The following is a 17,115-nucleotide window of genomic DNA, read 5'->3' as shown; positions in this document are numbered from 1 at the left end:
GTTAATTGGAACTGGAGATTTCGGCAGCAGGAAGATGGGACGGAAACAAGCCTAGGGTGGGATTTCACTTTCGCTTTCACAGACTTCTCAAGTGCAGACGCTTGCCGGGTAAAACAGAGCTGCTTAACTGTGCACAAGAGGATCACGCGACCGCAGAGAAGTCTGTGTTGTCTTCTTGGAACTGCAGGGGGGGAATTAGGATTGGCAGAGTGTAATTGGTAAAGCTTGTCTTTGGCTGGGATTTTTATTTTAACAGGCCCAGAAAATCACCAAGTAAATAAGAAGTTGGGACCTTAAATTTGCTCTCCAGCACCTCTGACAGCAAATTATACCCAAGTACATTTATTCAAGAAGGAAGAGTGCCACCTATTGAGTCATAAATTTCCCCTCCTTCAGAAGGCTGAGTCTAGGGTATCCCGTCCAGGTACTTTCCAAGCGCAGCTCAGCATCGTTCACGTGATGGGAAGGAGCCACAGCCTGGGGAGGTGTACGTGTGCAAGGGAAAGCAAAAGTGTATGCACTGAAAACTGTGTGGGTTTTAGTTTAGATTTTTTACCGATATACTGAGTTTTAAAGCAGTGAATGTCAGTTGCAAAAGTTGCTATCAGCGAGCTTCCAACTAGAGACCCTTTTCTGGAGCAAGTTCTTTGTTCAACAAACTGAAGAAAACCTACAAAACTCACAAATAGTGATGGGCGAGTTATGTTAACACAGCGTTATGTACTTTAGGCTGTTTGATGATTTGGTGGCTTTGGGTGAAAGCAACTACTAGACTTGCTTCAGAAGAAGTGCTGGGTGTGCGGGCGGGTCTCGGAGTCCCTGTCCATGGTTGAAGAGCTGCTGGAAGTCACCTGAGAACCACGCTGTCTCTGTCAGCAGCTTAGCACCAGACTTTGTTTGCCACCTCAGGAAAATGCTTAAATGTCTAAGAGGGGAGATAACCAGTTTCCAGACAAAATGTTTCAGCTTTAAAAACATCCCCCCCAATTAATTTTGGTTCTGGTTTTCACTCCCATGCAAGAGGAAGTTTTTTTACCTGGACAGAAAACTCTTCCCTTTGGTATTTCTTCCTTTTTCCTTCCGGCTTCTTGTTTTTTATTCTTTTGATGAATTATTTACCTCTCTTGGGTTATGTTGTGGTTTTTTTTTATATTCTCTTTGTGTTTATCTTCAAAACATACAACTCCTAACGCTCCCTAATAACATACAACCTCCAAACACTCCCTACTTCAACTGAGTACTCGTTGGAAAGCCACTGTATTTGTTGGTTGTTTATTTCCCACCATTACATTTATATATACAGATGAATTGTAAATCGTGCAGTATCTTCTCGTGATGCTTCTAATGTGCTGAGCCAACTAGTTGCATATTTCTGTGAGTAGTTTTGGTTTGTCTTTTGGTTTTGTTAGTACACACAGTCTAAGTGGAACCCGTGGTTCTAGGTGCTGCACAGTCACAGGGAACGATGAGCATGGCCCCCAGCGCTTGCAGAACACGTGTAGGAGACAGTCAGGTACCCTTGAGTTCAGGGTAAAGATACAGGCATAGCGCATTACGCACAGTTCTTTACAGACTGCAGGCAGCAGTATCAGATCATCCTTCGGTTACTCACAAGTAGATCTGAGGTAGGTTTCTTTTTCAGGGGTACACTGATTACTGAGTGGTGGGAGCACCAGATTTGGAGACAGGACCATTCTGTTCCACTCTTGGATCCTCTGCTATTTTACTGTGTGATGCTGGGCGAGTTGTTCCACCCTACTTTCCCTTGGTCTCACTTGCCTTACATACATACAACTGTGTTGTATGATACAAGCCGCAGGCCTTGAAGTAAAAGGCTATGGGCCTGCAAAGTGCTGTTACTGCTCTGCTAGAGTTGGACTTCAAGAAGAATGGGTTTCACATTGTGATTCCAGGGACTGCACCTTGTGAAGCTGATAATCGATTCCTTTTTGTTGCCCTTGGCAGAGCTGTTGCGATGCCCACAGCAAGTCATCTGTCTGACACCCATTTTTTCATACAAAGCACCAGGACCAGGAGGTTCACTGCCCTGTCTCTGGATTAGGTTCCCTCTCTCCTGGCACAGTTAATCAGCACGTGTAATCTGCATTTTGAGTAGGAGCGGGGTATGCGAACAACTTGATCTTGCAGCACTGACTTCCCTGGTGAGGTAGACTTTCAGATGTGTTCTGGTGACTGCCATGTACTGTCAAGCCCATAACAGTGGACCATGGAATGAAATACCTGCACACTATTCCAGTAGGTTGTGAGAGATGCATCTTTGCCCTGACTAGCTTTTGTTAAGGATGTCATTGTCGCGCTCTTCCTGCAGTGTTTTGATGGACTGAGGACATGTCAATCCTTAGCAGTGCCAAGAGGGAGGGAGGGATTCCCCTGAGTTAAAGCAGCTAAGCAGGAATTTGGCATGCTTTTAGCCTCATGCCTGATAGTCTCAGACTCTCTTTCCTTTCATTAATTGCACTCTGAGCTGCAGCTGAAGAGCACGTATTAAAACTCTAAGGAGGCATGTCTAGGAGTTGTTGAAACTCAGTTAATTTTTTATTGGATTTGAAGTCAGACTTCATGGGACAAACCCACCCCAGAGGACCGGGGATGGGGAATTGCAGGCGGTTGGGACTTACTGCGGATAATTGACTTTCTCTTCTGTGTCCACCCGCACTCTCAGATTCACCTAAGAAACCTCCCTGTCTTTGCTTCTGCCTTTGTCCCTAGCAGCCTCAGCCATCGAGATGTATTAAATTAAACATACACACACATCACAGCCCTGAGGCTATTAACCCCTCATGCACACAAATAATCCGTTGTGGTCTAAGTAGAATAACTTATGTTTGGACCCTGATCTAGCCCAATTCATTTCCACACCTGCGGCAGTGACCTTCAAAACTTGCTTGAGGCTCTGTCTCAAAAGTCGTTTTCTCATTAGTGGAAATGAAGTGCATTGTGGAGCTCTTGCTCTGTCTCTGCGTCTCTGGGGGACGAGCACAGAACGACACCTCTGCTCCCTGCTCACAAACCACGCCAGGTCACCTCACTCCCAGTTGCTTTTCTAGAAACCCTTCTTCCCTGGCTCCTCCTCCCTTTCTCTCCACGATAACGTGATTAAGATTAAAGAAAGTCCTTGCAGCGTGGCCCCAAAGGTTGCGATGAGCAGGGGCTGCCATTTCTAATGCTTTGGGCACCTGGGCGTGCTGGTGGACAGAGAAGGCACCTGCGGTGGCTCGCAGCCTCCTGCCACCCCGGGACACTCTGCTCGGCCCTCGGTCCCCCCGATGCCTTCATCTGCTTTGTCTGGGTCCCAGGACTGAATCTCTTTTAAAATAGTAAAATTTATTCCCATAGTAAACATGTAGAATTGCTTGGTCTGGTACTGGTGTTTACTTCCAGCTATCACCTCTGTCTGTAGTACTGTTAGAGCAGAAGGGGAGAAAAAAACCCCAGACCCTCCTGTTGTGCTTCGAGTCCTTGCCATCCATCAACCAGGGGTCACAGTAACTGCAGATCATATGCTCGGGTCTCAAAAACTGCAGGAAATCAGTCTTTGTTACATGGAAAATAAAGCAGTCTATGGGGAAAATAACCATAAATGTTCATTATTTGTACAGGAAAATCAATTTGTAGGCCAATTGACCAAATAAAGTAATACAATTTGCTGGGAAATCCCCCAGGTGTGGCAGGCAAATTGTGAAGCGGAAATGGAAGCAGCGGTTTTCATAGGTAGTCTGTGGTGGTTTGGGGGTGGGAGGGATGTGGGGAAGGGAGACAAAGCTCCAGAAAATGAATAAAACTACAGAAAAGGGTACCTTTGGCAGTGCAGCCAAAGGAAAGGTACGAGTGAAAGGAGGAGAAGGGGAAATGTTTCTTGTTTTTATATCGCAGAGGGTGGTAGAAAGAGGTAACAGTGCCGCCGTACAGTGTGTGACAGCGAGGAAGGAGCTCTCTTGAAGGGGGTGACAAACTGAGAAGTGGCGCGGATGGAAGCTCGTGTGATCTGGCAGTAGGAGCAGGGGAGTGACAGACACACAAGCCTTCTCGGTTCTCCCTCGTTTTGTCACCTACCCAGCAAATCTTGGGTAAGTCATTTCCATTGTGCAGGCTGTGTGTGTGGAGTAAAATCAGAAAATCACCCCCAAAGTGACTTGAAGGTGGTTCTGCGAGTCTCACGCCAGCGATAAGTGCCGTTTGCAGCCTTAGTGCAGAACTGATTGTGACCAGTGACACCCAAGTCTAGTGCAGGGTACTCTGTGCCCGGGCAGCTCTTTGTCACAGGTCCGTGTTGACACTGGTCAAGTTAAAAAAGCGGAGGATCAATTTGTCAGTCAGTCCCTTCCAATCATCTGAACCAGATCCTTTGTGCTTCCTCCAGTGGAGGCTGTGTGTCTGTGCACATATGAAGGCAATGAGATTGGGAGGGAGAGAGGGGGACATCAGCTGTTTTTTACTTGAAAGGATGCATTTGGGGCTGCCCCGTCCCTGGAGGTGTTCAAGGTCGAGTTGAATGGGACTTTGAGCAACCTCGTGTCCCTGCCATGGCAGGGGAGTGGAACTAGATGATCTTTAAGATCCCTTCTAACCCGAACGATTCTATGATTCTGTGATTTATAACCATAGCACTAGAAGGCACAGCTAAGGTATTGTAGTCCAGTTCGTGTGATAGTTGAAAAGGGTCTACAGAGGATGTGACTATATTGACCCTTTGGCTTTGGAAGTGTAACATGTTGCTCCAGGCTCTGCAGTGGTCTCGCTGTATGACTTAGTTCATCGGTTTGCGTATCTTTATCACACTTGGCACCACTGTGAAATGGACCTACTGCTCCTCACCGGCCTCCCAGATGTGTTAGAAACACTTAAATAACAAAAGCTTATAAAACAGGTTGTGCTTTCCAAATGAAAAGTATTGCACAACGGCAGCATCACCGCAGCAGATGACAGACGGGCTTCTTGGCTCAGATCTCACTCGCTTTTGGCTCTCTGTGGTAGGGCCGGGGCTCCAGGAGGCTATGGCTTCACTCTTCTGCATGCAGCGGGTGTCAGAGCTTTTGATGTGTAAAAAAGGGTCCTTTCAAAGCCTTGAGCGGCACTGCAGAGTACGTTCTGTTTAGACAAACTCTGCCCGTCATTGCACATCTGTGAACAAACGGCGCCTTTTCCCTGTTTTGTTTTGGTGTTGATAGTTTGAGAGGATGATGTCTGCTTAAACACAGGGCATTTTTTTGCAAAAGTGGAAGCAATGCCTTAATTAATATTTGTAGTTTTCTCGTTTGCTTTGGATTTCCAAAGTTTGCTTGGCTGTCGGGAGGGTTGAGTCATTCCGAGGGAACTTTGTGGGCAGACCTGGCTGTTGCTCCCTCAGAAAGCGGCAGCTCTCTCTCCTCAGATTTTTCTGATCTCCTCTTGGTGCTGGGATCAGGCTTGAAACACTACAGTATGTGCATCTTTTTATATCTTTACCAGCCTGAATGATGTCTGTGCAGGTGTTAACCAAAGGCTTGAGCTCAACGTTCTTGAGGAGGCGTTTGTGCCATCCAGGGAGGGTGGGGCTGCACTCCTGGGTGGTCCTGTCACGGAGACAGATGGGCCTGATTTTTGGCACCAGCCTCCCTGGGGAATACTAGGATGTAATGCAAAGCTCTGGTTACTTCATCTCCACTGTGTGGAGCAGCTGCCGTTTCTCCGCTCTCGTCAGTGTGGTTGCTTCAGTTTTGAGGGAAACTGCTGGGAAATTATTTTTTTTTAAAAAGCTGAGAAGATCTGCCCTCTGGTGAGTTCCCATCTCGTTCTGCCCGTGACAAGAGTGGTCCAGCTGTGGGGATGGACAGGAGGCGTTTCTTGGCTCAGTCTAACATCAGGGTGTTTGAGGTGAATATGGCTGGGGTTAGGGACTGGCGCTCTGCGAGTTCCACCGATGCCCCTTGGAGCTTACGTTTTACAAGTCATCAATGACCATGGGGCACTTCCATATTTTGGAAGCCCAGCTTTTAGGATGGTGTTGGACCTGATTTTTCCAAAAGAACCAGCTGTATCTCTCAATAACTACAGCAGCAGCAAAATCTTCTTCCGTATGGACAACTAAAGAAAAGGAGGAACGAACTCTCAACAGATTCAGGTCCGTCTGTCCCATTAAATGATGATAATAATTATTGAACTTCATAAAACACACTGAACTGTTTAGATAAAGCCTGTTTTGGTTTCCATTACAGCAACAACCACATTTTGGGAGGAACTGTTTAACGTTTCTGTTTGATCTTTGTGAAAGTTGTTCTTTATGACAGTGAAGACTTACGAAAAAAGAAAAAAAAAGCTCGAGGCAGAAGTTGAGGCAGAAATTGCACTCTACCCAGTGAAAAGCCACTGTGGCTGGTCCTCATTCTTGTAGGACTTGAACAAAGCCTGGGTCTGTCTCCTTTTGGTGGAGCAGGCTGTAAGCCACACTCGGAAATCTCAAGGATCTCAAAGAAATTCTTTAAGCCTGTGTCTCCAGAGCAGAATAAAAGTACAAAACCTGGTCAAATTCCTCTTGATGAAATATTTCAGACTTGCTGGGAAAGGCTGTGTTCTCTTGGACCTGATGTAACGAAACTGTGGAGTGAAACATTAATACCTGGGGGAATGACGGACAGCTATTTTGTTCTCTTGTCTTCCTGTTACTCAAAAAGTACAGCAGTGAGGTGCATGAAAAGAAGGGAAAATGTCTGAAAGCATCCATGCCCTTTTGCTCCTTGCCTCTTCACCAGAGAGGAGGAGCAGGAAAGGAAAGAAAAAAACGTAAGTTTTGCTTTTATTTAGGAGATAGCATCAGTGTACCACATCTCGACTAGTGTAAGTTGACTTTTACTCCATTAATACGGACTTACGTTGCCTGAGGACCTGGCTTCACGTTTCTGCTTCCTTCTTTGCAACCTCAGACTGAAATGGACAAAGTTATTTGATGTGGAACAGACACAGAAAACAAAGACTCGGCCACTTTTCAGCCTTCTTCCAAAGAGTTTTTGAAAACAGGTATCTCCAAAGTACCGATAGATTTTTCTATCTTAGAGCTACCTCCCCTCAAAGACTGGAAATTCCAGTTGGCTTTTCCAGAAAAACATGGCTCTCACTCTATTAACAAATTATCCTTTAGGCTTTACAACTCGCTCAGAGGTAATAAATGGGAAATGTTCCCTTCTGTTTACAGATCATGTTCATCTGTTTCTTTAGGGCTTCAGAAAATAATATCGTTAATATTGATGGGAAGAGCTGCAGCTTCCCTTCCTTGTAACTGTCTTTTGGTTTAAAACATACATATTTTCTCCAGTTACAGTAGTACCTACAGCCCTGTTTCTGTGCACAGCTTCAGACTCAACACTTCATCCTCTGCTCCAAAGAGCTTACAATAATAACAGTATAGAGAACAGGGACAAGGGAGAGAACGTGTTACTGATGGCTTTTTATAGCAGGGAGACTGAGGACAATGGGATCAAGGGAGTGGCCTAGGATCACACCGGGAAATTACGATCAAGAGTAATTTTCTTCTTTGATATACCTTCCCTCCCTCTCTCACAAGATAATATACCCTAAAAATGGGCCTGGACGGTCTGTACTGGAATTGATAGCTTCTGTATAAACCAGTTGATGACAACTGAAACCTGTGAATGAGGAATCGTCAAGGGTAGACCTAGAGAGCCTGCTGGGTACAGTTATTCCCAGAATCTGTTGTCCCCCTGGCTGCAGCTCTTGGACCTGTCTGGCTCTGCTGAATTGGCTCCTCAGCTTGCCTCTAGTCATGGCCAGGGCTTGGAAACCGCTTTCGTGAGACCCTGATGAAGAGTGTGACACAGTCCCTGAAACCTGGAAGAGACTTTGTGGCCTGTACTGCCGTAATTTTTTGCCTGACCATTGCTGTCCGTTCCCTTCTGCTCCCTCTGTACTTTGGGCCATCCCTCCTGCGCTGGAACAACTTCCAGTGTCACATTGCTATCACTGGAAAGAGATGATAAATAATAAACCTGGTAGTGGTTAGGTTAAAGGGCTGGACTGTGACTGAGGCAGAAAAACAGATGCAGCGGCAGGCTGCCGACTGTTGTTTTATTCATTTGTTCATTACCGAACACTGGAGCAGGAGGTAAGATGAGAGGCTGGGCACCTTCTCCTGGCTGTGACCTCCCTTTTGACGGAGAAGCTGGTAAGCGCAGGGTGGCAGGACTATGCCTGGACCAGATTTGCTACCGAAATCAGTCAGCCTGGTAGCACATTGGCCTGGAACAACTAATGAAGGCTCAGGGGAGAGTGGAGGATTATCTTGGAAGGCAAGTGACCCTTTCTTAGGTGTTTACACTAATCACAGCTGAAGGTAAATGCAAACTCTGTCAGTTATCCTGCAGGGGGATGTGTGGGCTCCATTGCTGTGTAATTTTCCTAATTAAAGCCATTTGACCGGGTTTATTATTTGGAAAAGTAAAAGAAAATTATTCCAGGCTCTCAGAACCTCCTCCTTTCCTTTTGCCTATCTTTATTATCAATAAAAAGAGAGAGAAAATGCTGTCTGGACTTGAGGATTTCCTTCACATATGGAAAAGATTTAGCATTCTTCAGCTCCCAGCATTGGCAGCGCACAAACCTCCCCTCTTACCTCCCCCCAGCATTCCCTGTCTGCTCCCTGTATTTCCCAGATCTACGTATACAGAAAGAATGCATGTGCTGTTGCTTCAGCAAGGTTTTTATTTTTTTTATCCGATAGAAATTTTTTTTTAGTTGAATCACAGGCACGTGAATCATCTTGGAAACAGCTTTGATATTTTTATCAGTGTGCAAACTCTGTGCATTTTCATTTCTGTGCTTTTTTTTTCTGGTACTGATTTGGATGCTGGAGAAGCGGTGTCCGTAGGGACTGCACCTGCTCATCTTCTTGGGTCAATTCCCAATGGGATCAGATGTCCAGAGCTTGGCTGGCAGTTAATGTGGACTGGCAAAAGCTTTGCTTTCATGTGCATTTTTTTTTCCATGGAGCTTTTTGCCTTGCAGCTCTCATAGCAGAGGCCTTTCCATTGCTGGGATCAATTAAGTGCTCACCAGGGACTCTCTCTGCGAGGAATCTTTCCTTTTTCTGGCTGACTTTGAATGTCACACCAGGGCGTTCAGCTGTTTTGACCTTGTTGCAGTAGCTCCCAGGGCAGGAAACCTTTCCTAACCCTCCCTTCCTGTCTCTCCCCCAAGTCCCATGCTCTCCGCCCGGCCTTCCATCTGCAGCTCTCCCAGGGCTCTTACACAACAGCTCGGATTTTGGTATTCTTGGCTGGGAGACCACGGCTCCAGGGGAGAGCTATGAGGGGGTTGGATGGGTGGGGGGGAGAAAGATTTTATTTTGTAACTCTACTGACCTTGCTTAGCCACACAGAGCGGAATTTCCCCCCCCCCCCCCCCCACCGCCGGCTCTCTGGAAGGGAAGAAATATCATGACTGTTTTCTTTTCCATCTTTCTGATGGTCCCTTGCTTTCATGACAGAGCAATCAGGCTTCCAGGCTTCTCCACTCAGGTAACCTACCGCCGTTCCCAAGTTATTGGGTGTTTTTTACTTGTAGCTGCGCCTCCAGGCTTGGGTAATCGGTAACTTTAAATTGTGTGTTGGTACCCATCTGATTTTTCCTGGGGAAAGGAAATATGCCCATCTGTGATTTTTAAAAACAAAGCAACCCCCCACCCAGACACTACTTTGAGAGGCAATGAAAGCAATTAATGGTGTCAAAAGACCCTGGGAGGATGAAGTGGTGAGTGACAGAGGGCTGGACTGACGCAGGAAGGGCTGGGTGGGTAGCTGAACGTGTCTGGGGAATAGAGGGTTATTGACTCAAACTCCAGTTGTGCTTCGTTAGCTGGTATCATAACCCACAAAATTAATCTTTAACAATGTATAAAGGGAAGGGAGTCCTAATATGCGAAGCAGTTCTGCAGTGCCCTCAACACTCACCCGTGTAAAAGCTTCGGAGAATTGCGGAAATGTTTTACTTTCTAGTTACGCTAATTAAAGGGAGCATAATAAGTGATATTCTGTTCTCCACGCCCCAAACCTCTGTCCAAGGGGTGGGGGAAATCCTTGTGTTGTGAAAGGAAGGTGCTCTGAAGAGGTTTCCTCTGAGCTGAGTCAGTATTTGGCCTGAAAGGAAACATCTTCGACTCTGCTCGGCCGCCAAAGAGGTTGTCGGAGGATGCGTTGGAAGGCAGGGGAGAGCACCTACCTGTGCGGGAGCTCTGCAGCAGCATTTTGGCTGGCTGTATTTCACCCACAGACGTACGTGTTGAGAACGGGTCCTCCGTGGGGATCCCGCGGTCCCCCTGCTCTCAGGGGCACACTCCGTTCTTAGAGCACCTTCTGCCTGTGCTCCCCGGGGCAGGGAGCTGCCGGGCAGGCAGCCTGGCTTCGCTGGGCTGAGCTGTGAGACGTATTTATCGCTACGTATACTTCATCTTTTTGCTGGGGGTGCTGCACCTGTACTGACAGCTGTTGGCTCTGCAGCTATAGAAAATGCTCCTTCTGACCCGTTGTCCAAAACAGCCCTACTAGTTTAAGCAAGCCAGCTGGCAAAGCACACCTTCCCCCTTTTCTTTATGTGTGTAAAAATGGAGTTATTTAAGAGGGGGGAGCTGGATTCCCAAGATGCCTGGCTCTCTGGCAGTAGGTGACTATTGATTGGGTTGTTTTCCCAAGCATCAGACATCCCAATGAATGTCAACAAATTGGGAGGCTGTTTTCTTTTTAAAATATTCAAACCTTCTTACGGGGTTGATGGTTCAACATCAGCATGCCGTTAATGTACGAGGTTGCTCTGCAATGACACTGTCACACAAATACAAGCTTTTTAAATGTGGGATTACGAGGCTTACATCAAACATCTATAAATCCTAATGTACCTCCCCATATATCGCGGTGGCACTGCAGTCCCTGGGTGTATTCCTGCACATAACACCGCTCTGCTGAGTGCGTGCTTCACCACCCGCCTCCGTGCCAAGTGAGAGTTGATAACCCCGGGTCGGAGTAGCTGTAGGTATCTCAATATACTGCTCAGCTCTGTAGGTATGTTCCTGTCCTGTAAGCTGTCTCTACAGCCAGCAAAGGACTTTAGCAAAAACCGGAGTCATAGGAATGATTCCTTGGATGGAGGGCTTCTCACAAATGAGTGGGTTTTATTCGCAGCTTGGACCAGAGCCCTTTCAAGTCAATGGAAAGACAATTGATTGTAGCAGGTTCTGGACCAGGCTTCTGGCTACCTTTGTGCTTAATTTAAAAGTAATGTGTATCTACTGGTGAATGTCTCTAAACAGATTAAGAAAGTGCAATTGATTCAAAACTGACTATAGATGAACATAAAAGGCAAAATTGATTGGCTTAGTCTGTTTTAATTTTCTGGGGATGGAGAAATGTAATAAATAAATAAAGAAAATGCCCCAAACCTAATGGCAAAAATACAAAGTAAACAAAACTTTAAAAAATGCATTGCTGCTGATGGCATGCAGGGGTACACAAGGGCGCTGGGACCACCGTGGCCCCGGTTCCGATGTTGTCCGTGCCTGGCCCCTGGTCAGAACAAAAGCAGGAGAGGACCTCTGTGACCAGAGGTTGCTGCAGGTGCAGATTCTCTTTTCCATTCATGTTAGTTCATTTGTCTTTTAAGGGAAGAAGCTCTCTGTGTGTTAGGTGATATCCGTATAGGTATGTGTATACGTAGTTGCATATTGCATATATAGTCATATATAAACATGTGTTTTTATATATATAGGTGTATATATATGCAGCAGCTTTAGGTGTAAGGGCACAATTCACAGAAAGGCAAAGAATAAGCATTCTGAGGAGCAAGGAAAGGGGGAACCTGCGTTCCTGGTCTGGTGGGCTGTATCTCTGGGTTTAGTGCCTCCCCGTTTGCTGCACTCTCACTCTTGTTAGGGCTGATGAGTCCCTGGGCAGTCACTGAGACCTGGTAACTGCTGGAAGGTACCATAATGGCCATAAAATGATTTTTAGTATCTGATCAGTGCCGTTCTCTTTAGCCTGTGAAGTCACAGCAGAGAGTGAACTGCAATTACTTTGAAGCGGAAATTTGCACACCCTCCCTCCCTTCTCCCTTTAATTGTTATGATAAATTGCAACTTCAGAAAAATATATAAAGCTTTGGCATGATAAAGCTCGTGCTGATACCAAGCCCTAGCTTTTCAGCATGACAAGTCTGGTGCAAATACTGCCCTCCTTGCTTTTCCTTCCCTTCCCCTCACTTTTCCCTTTCTCTTCTTTTCCCTGCTGTCCTTTTGACACCGCGCAGGCTGGAGTTTAGCCTCTGTGCACATTCTCTGTATGCACTGGAGCAGGAAAAGGGACAGGGGTGGAAATACACCTAGTGTGCAAGAAGTATTTAGGGGTGGGAGATGCGCAGTTTATATTGCGTGTTCCTCCAGGGAACAGTCAGTGAGAAACCTCGTTGCAAAGGGCTGTGTGAGTGGATCTCTGCTAGTGCAAGGGGAGCCCCCGGGGCGAGGAGGAGAAGCGTTTGCTGTTTGCCGCATGGATGCAGTTGGCCCCTCGCACCACAGCAGTTCGCCTTGTGCAGGTGGGTGTCTGAGAGTCCCCAGCAATAGTCACAATAAGGATATTCTCCTGTGTGTGTCCCCGGGCGTTTGGACTCACCACAAAGCCTGTTGCAGCTTGATCCAAGTTTTGTACTTGGGATACTCGGAGGTGTAGGAGCATTCACCTTGTTGCTGTTCAAGGGTGCGTTTTTCTTCTTCACGTGTCTCAAGAAAAAAAGTGCCTGTCTTTTTCCTTGTATACACGTGTTTTCCCATTTTTAAGCCAGTTTGGCCCACTGCTCTTCTCTCCCTTGGGTGTCTGCTGTTCACAGACAGCTGTGTTCTTGGCTTGGAACTGCATCAGATCGGGAAAGCTCGTGTGCCTCCTTGGGGTGATGCCTTCCAGATGGATTTAGCTAATTATCACAGCGATTAGGGCTCCACTGAATGACCACAACTGGAATTTATTGACAGAGGTAAACAAGAAGTTTTTGTTTTGTATTTGTGGAAAGTTCTTAATTTGTTTAATGAAAAAAACGTGGGCTCTTCTATCACTTAGTCTTGCTCCATTCTCCCCTGCAGAGAGCCCGACTGGCTTTCCCAGGACGCTTTCATTTTGCCAGGTTTATTTGGAAAGTTGGAGTTGATGTTTCAGGGAAACTGTTATTAGTCAAATGCTACTCTGCACTTACCCAACCAGTTTCACACACCTTTCTTCCTTTTGTTCCAGTCCTTGCTAAAAACATGTTTCTTTTCTATGACTTGTCCTGTTGAAGGAAGTATGCCTACATACTTGTACAAAGAACGTGTATGAAACCGTGTGCTTTACTTCCCCTCGCTGTAGTTCCCTTCCCAGGTTCATGATTTTGTTGGCTAAAATTTTAAATTCTGTGGAGGGATGGCATTACAGTCTCCCTGGGTTTCTAGTGTACATCTTCTACCACAAGTGCTCGTATTATGGCTTTCTGTCTTGGTTGATCACAGATGGAGCCAAACACCCCAAGTGCTAGCAACGTCTTCTATCACAGTGAGAGCTAAAAACCCAACACACTCTAGTTTAGGCAGCTCTAGGCTCCTATCTTCTTGTGGATCAGGCACAAAGGGTGCGGAGACAGGGTAATCTGTAATACATTCTCACTACTTGCAGAAGATAGGAGGTTGGGAGCGGGGTCATGTTGCGCTAGGTTCCGTACACAAATACACATGGAGTGAAAAAGCAGCTTTTGCCTCCTGGGAGTTTTCCTCCTGCGTCTTGTCAGAAGTGAATTGTTGAGGGACGCACACTGCCAGGACCACCTAGGGGAAGTCTGCACGAGGCGAGACCTGCTAGATTCATCTGAACATGCAAACGAGCAGTGAAGAGTAGGCTCAGTAATTCCAGTTAAAATTGATGCGGACTGTTCACTGGTGTGAGAGTCAAACCTGCTGCTGGCTGGCATAGGTAGTTTTCCCTCTGTAGTCAAAAGTGCATCATGCCTTCCCTGGGCTACTGGCAAAGGTTTAGTTTAACCTATTCTGCTATGTTAATGTGCAACATTTGGTAGGAAATACTCTGGAGAGAGACTGGTGCCTAATTCTGCTGCCATCTTCTTTTCCCGTTGGTGTGGATGAGACGCGAGTGAGGAATGAAGAGGTGGGGAGGGGCTGGAAGTGCATGACTTTAATATTAGAACTGGAAGAACTAGATACAGATATGCCTCTGCTGAAAAGTCTTTTACAAAGCGAACATAGCCTTTGCCCAGCCAACATACCAGTCTGAAACCTGCAGTGACTAACAGCATTGCCTTCGCAGGGCAGCCGTTTGAGAGGAGCTGCTTGGTTCTGGGTTGCCTAACCAAATTCTTGTTTTCTTCTCTTTTCCTTCTCCCCTTTCCCATTCCAACTAATTCCATCCTGTGGCAGAACCGGGGTCGCCTGGCAGAGAAGAGGACGATCCCCTTACCTCCAACCAGGATCCCGAAGAAAGAGCTGACCTCAATTTTCTCGCATAGTGACGACAGTGAAGAGAGTGATAAGAGCAATGGTCAACACCCTGAAGTAAAGCAGGAGGAGGATCTCCATATCAGTATCATGAAAAGAAGGTACTTTCCTGCCAGGGAGTGCTGCATTACGAGAGCAAAGACAGAGAAAACTGGGCAGCAGGTGACCAACCTTTGTGGGCCAATACTGCCCGGGCTGCCCAGTGGAGTCACCTCCAGGGCCTGAAGTTAAAGCACAAATGTCACATTATAGCTCAGAAAGAGTCATTGGATCCTCTTTTCTACTTACTCTCTCCTCTTTGGGGCGAGTAGGGCTCTATGGGGCCTTGCACCATGGGCCTAGTGTTTGCACTAGAGATGTCTGTATTTGCAGACTGTAAATTGTATTTCACCCTCTGCCCAGCATTCTGTATCTTTGTGTCTGGTGAGGCCAACGAATTGCATGACCAAGAAGTCATCTGTGGGCCTTTTACATAGCTGTCTGAAAATACATGGAGGTGTATGGGTCCAAGGTCCCGCCTTTTGCTTTCAGTTGTCCCCAAATTCTGATGTGATATAAACTGGCTAATTTAATGTTGGGGAGCAAAGTTTGGGAAGGAGGTAGCAGCAATGGTGGTTGTTATACGTTCTTGATTACAAGTGTCAAAGAGCACAGCCGTGTCTCACTGGTCCTGAGTGCCTCTGTAGTCTAAAAGTAGAAGCAATGGAGTTGCAGTAGGCAAAGAGTCACTCAGATGCCGGGGCTTAGCTCATCACTCACGTATTTTGATCGTGTCCTTCTCAGTACCTTATACATGTATCCTGGAATCATGCAGGGTTGAAGGAAGCGGAGAAGGGATTGTCTAGAGTTACATTCTGATAACTGTCACTTGGGCTCTCATGTATGGTCTCACTCAGTGCCCATAGTACTCAGTTGCAAAATTTTGGGTCCTCTCATCCCTCTGAAAAAATATGTTTAGAAGACATGTAACTACAGGAAAATAAATACCTAAAGGCACTGTGTCTTGGCCTCCCATGCATATCATTGCAGCTCATCTTGATTGTCATCTTCCTCTGATGCATAAAATCACTCAGTTCTGAGACAAGCCCTATAAAAACAGAGGAATGGAAACCGAAGGCATGTAATTGCTTTTCTTATGTTTTATGTGTTTCTTGCTCCTGAGTAGATAAGCTGTTTCCCCCCTTGCCTTCCAGCAGATGCTGGTACGTTCAGCAACTGAGAGCTAGAAAGTGAGGAGACGAAACAGTAACCAGCTCTTCTCATAAAACCCGCCTGTAATTAAAGTCTGGGTTTATCATTGCAGCTGTCCAACAGCCACGTTCAAGGGTTATCGCTTGGAAATGAAAAGGTGTTTGGGGAATGCATCCGCACTGCGCGTGCACGCAGGAGGCACAGGGAGGAGGGAACCCTCCTAATCAGTTTTGGTAAAATGCCCTTCTTCTCCTGCCCTCTTTAATTATGCTTTTAATTCTGCAAAATTATAGTGCTAGATTGTCTCATTAGGAGGGAGAACAACATGATAACTATATAATTGATATGCTGGGCCCCCCAAATATAAAGTGCTCTTATCTTAAATCTTTAATTACTGTAATTGCTTTGCCTTGTTTATTAGGAAATGAAGAAAAAATACTTAGTAGTTATTAGCCAGTGGTCCCCCAGCTTACCGTTTCTGTGCTCTTCAGTACTTTGCAATCAGTTTGTGTGAAGGTCTCTTGTTTAAGCTTTGTCTTGATGCCTTAGAGCAGTGCGTGATTCTTACCAGGCGGGCTAGACTCTCGCTGCTCTTGTACAGTTGTTGTCCTCTCCATCTCCTTGGGAGCTCTGATACAGCGTGTGGGGGAAAAGCTGGAAAAGCTGGGGCAAACCGGGGCCAGGCAGCGCTCCGAGGAGTGCAGTAATTACAGAAACAAGAGCACATAATTTAGCGCTTGGTGCCCAGGCAGGGAACATCTACTGCTCAACTCCCTCAGCATTTCCAAGCATTTTGTCCCTTGCAAATGGGTCCCCCAGCCCTCCTGTCCCAAAGCGGGGGAGGGCCGGCCATTTCCCACCTGCTCAAGGGCGATGAGCGGAAGGCGACCTGACCATGCTCTTGCACAGCCACGCCGGAGGGAGCGGGCTCTGGCTCTGTTCCCAGTGTCATTAGCAGCCCAGGGACCGGGGTGGAAGGTGTGATGGGGCTGGCTCCAGAGACAGCAGCATCATAAAGGCTAGACAGCTCGCAGACATGACAGCTGGGGCCCAGCAGAGCCAGTGCCCCATCTGCTTTCTGTGTTTAATTCACCTGTTGTATCCTCCCCGATTGGTGATGGATTGGGCTGAGGTTTTATTGTCTCCCACTGAGAGGAAGAAATAGGTTAAACTGTGATAGCAGGAAAACAAGGTCAGGGCCTGAGCAAACATGTGTTTTCCTATTGTACCCCTGGATGGCCCTCGTGCACACCTGCATGGATTTAACATTAGAAACACTTGTATTATTGCTTTGAACATTGTTGCCTTTTCTGTGTTCTCCTATTCCCAATTTCCTTTATATTGACTGTTCCCTTCCATTGTTGGCACAAGAGAATGCCTACTGCTACTTTGAGGTC

General features: G+C 46.6%; 1 protein-coding gene across 2 annotated transcripts in view; it reads left to right on the top strand.

Annotated features, from left to right (window-relative positions):
- Positions 1 to 17,115, top strand: part of SAMD11 (sterile alpha motif domain containing 11) — a 125,653-nt gene that overhangs the window by 24,645 nt on the left and 83,893 nt on the right. For both annotated transcript variants that reach the window (XM_074609452.1, XM_074609451.1), the window contains exon 3: positions 14,450 to 14,628. In XM_074609452.1, the coding sequence (XP_074465553.1) occupies positions 14,450 to 14,628 (179 nt within the window). The remainder of the gene's footprint in view (positions 1 to 14,449; positions 14,629 to 17,115) is intronic.

Source organism: Larus michahellis, chromosome 16 (genome assembly GCF_964199755.1).
Source record: "Larus michahellis chromosome 16, bLarMic1.1, whole genome shotgun sequence".
NCBI classification, from domain to species: domain Eukaryota; kingdom Metazoa; phylum Chordata; class Aves; order Charadriiformes; family Laridae; genus Larus; species Larus michahellis.
Note: the sequence above shows the minus strand (reverse complement) of the source record. Positions and strands in the feature narration are given on the sequence as shown.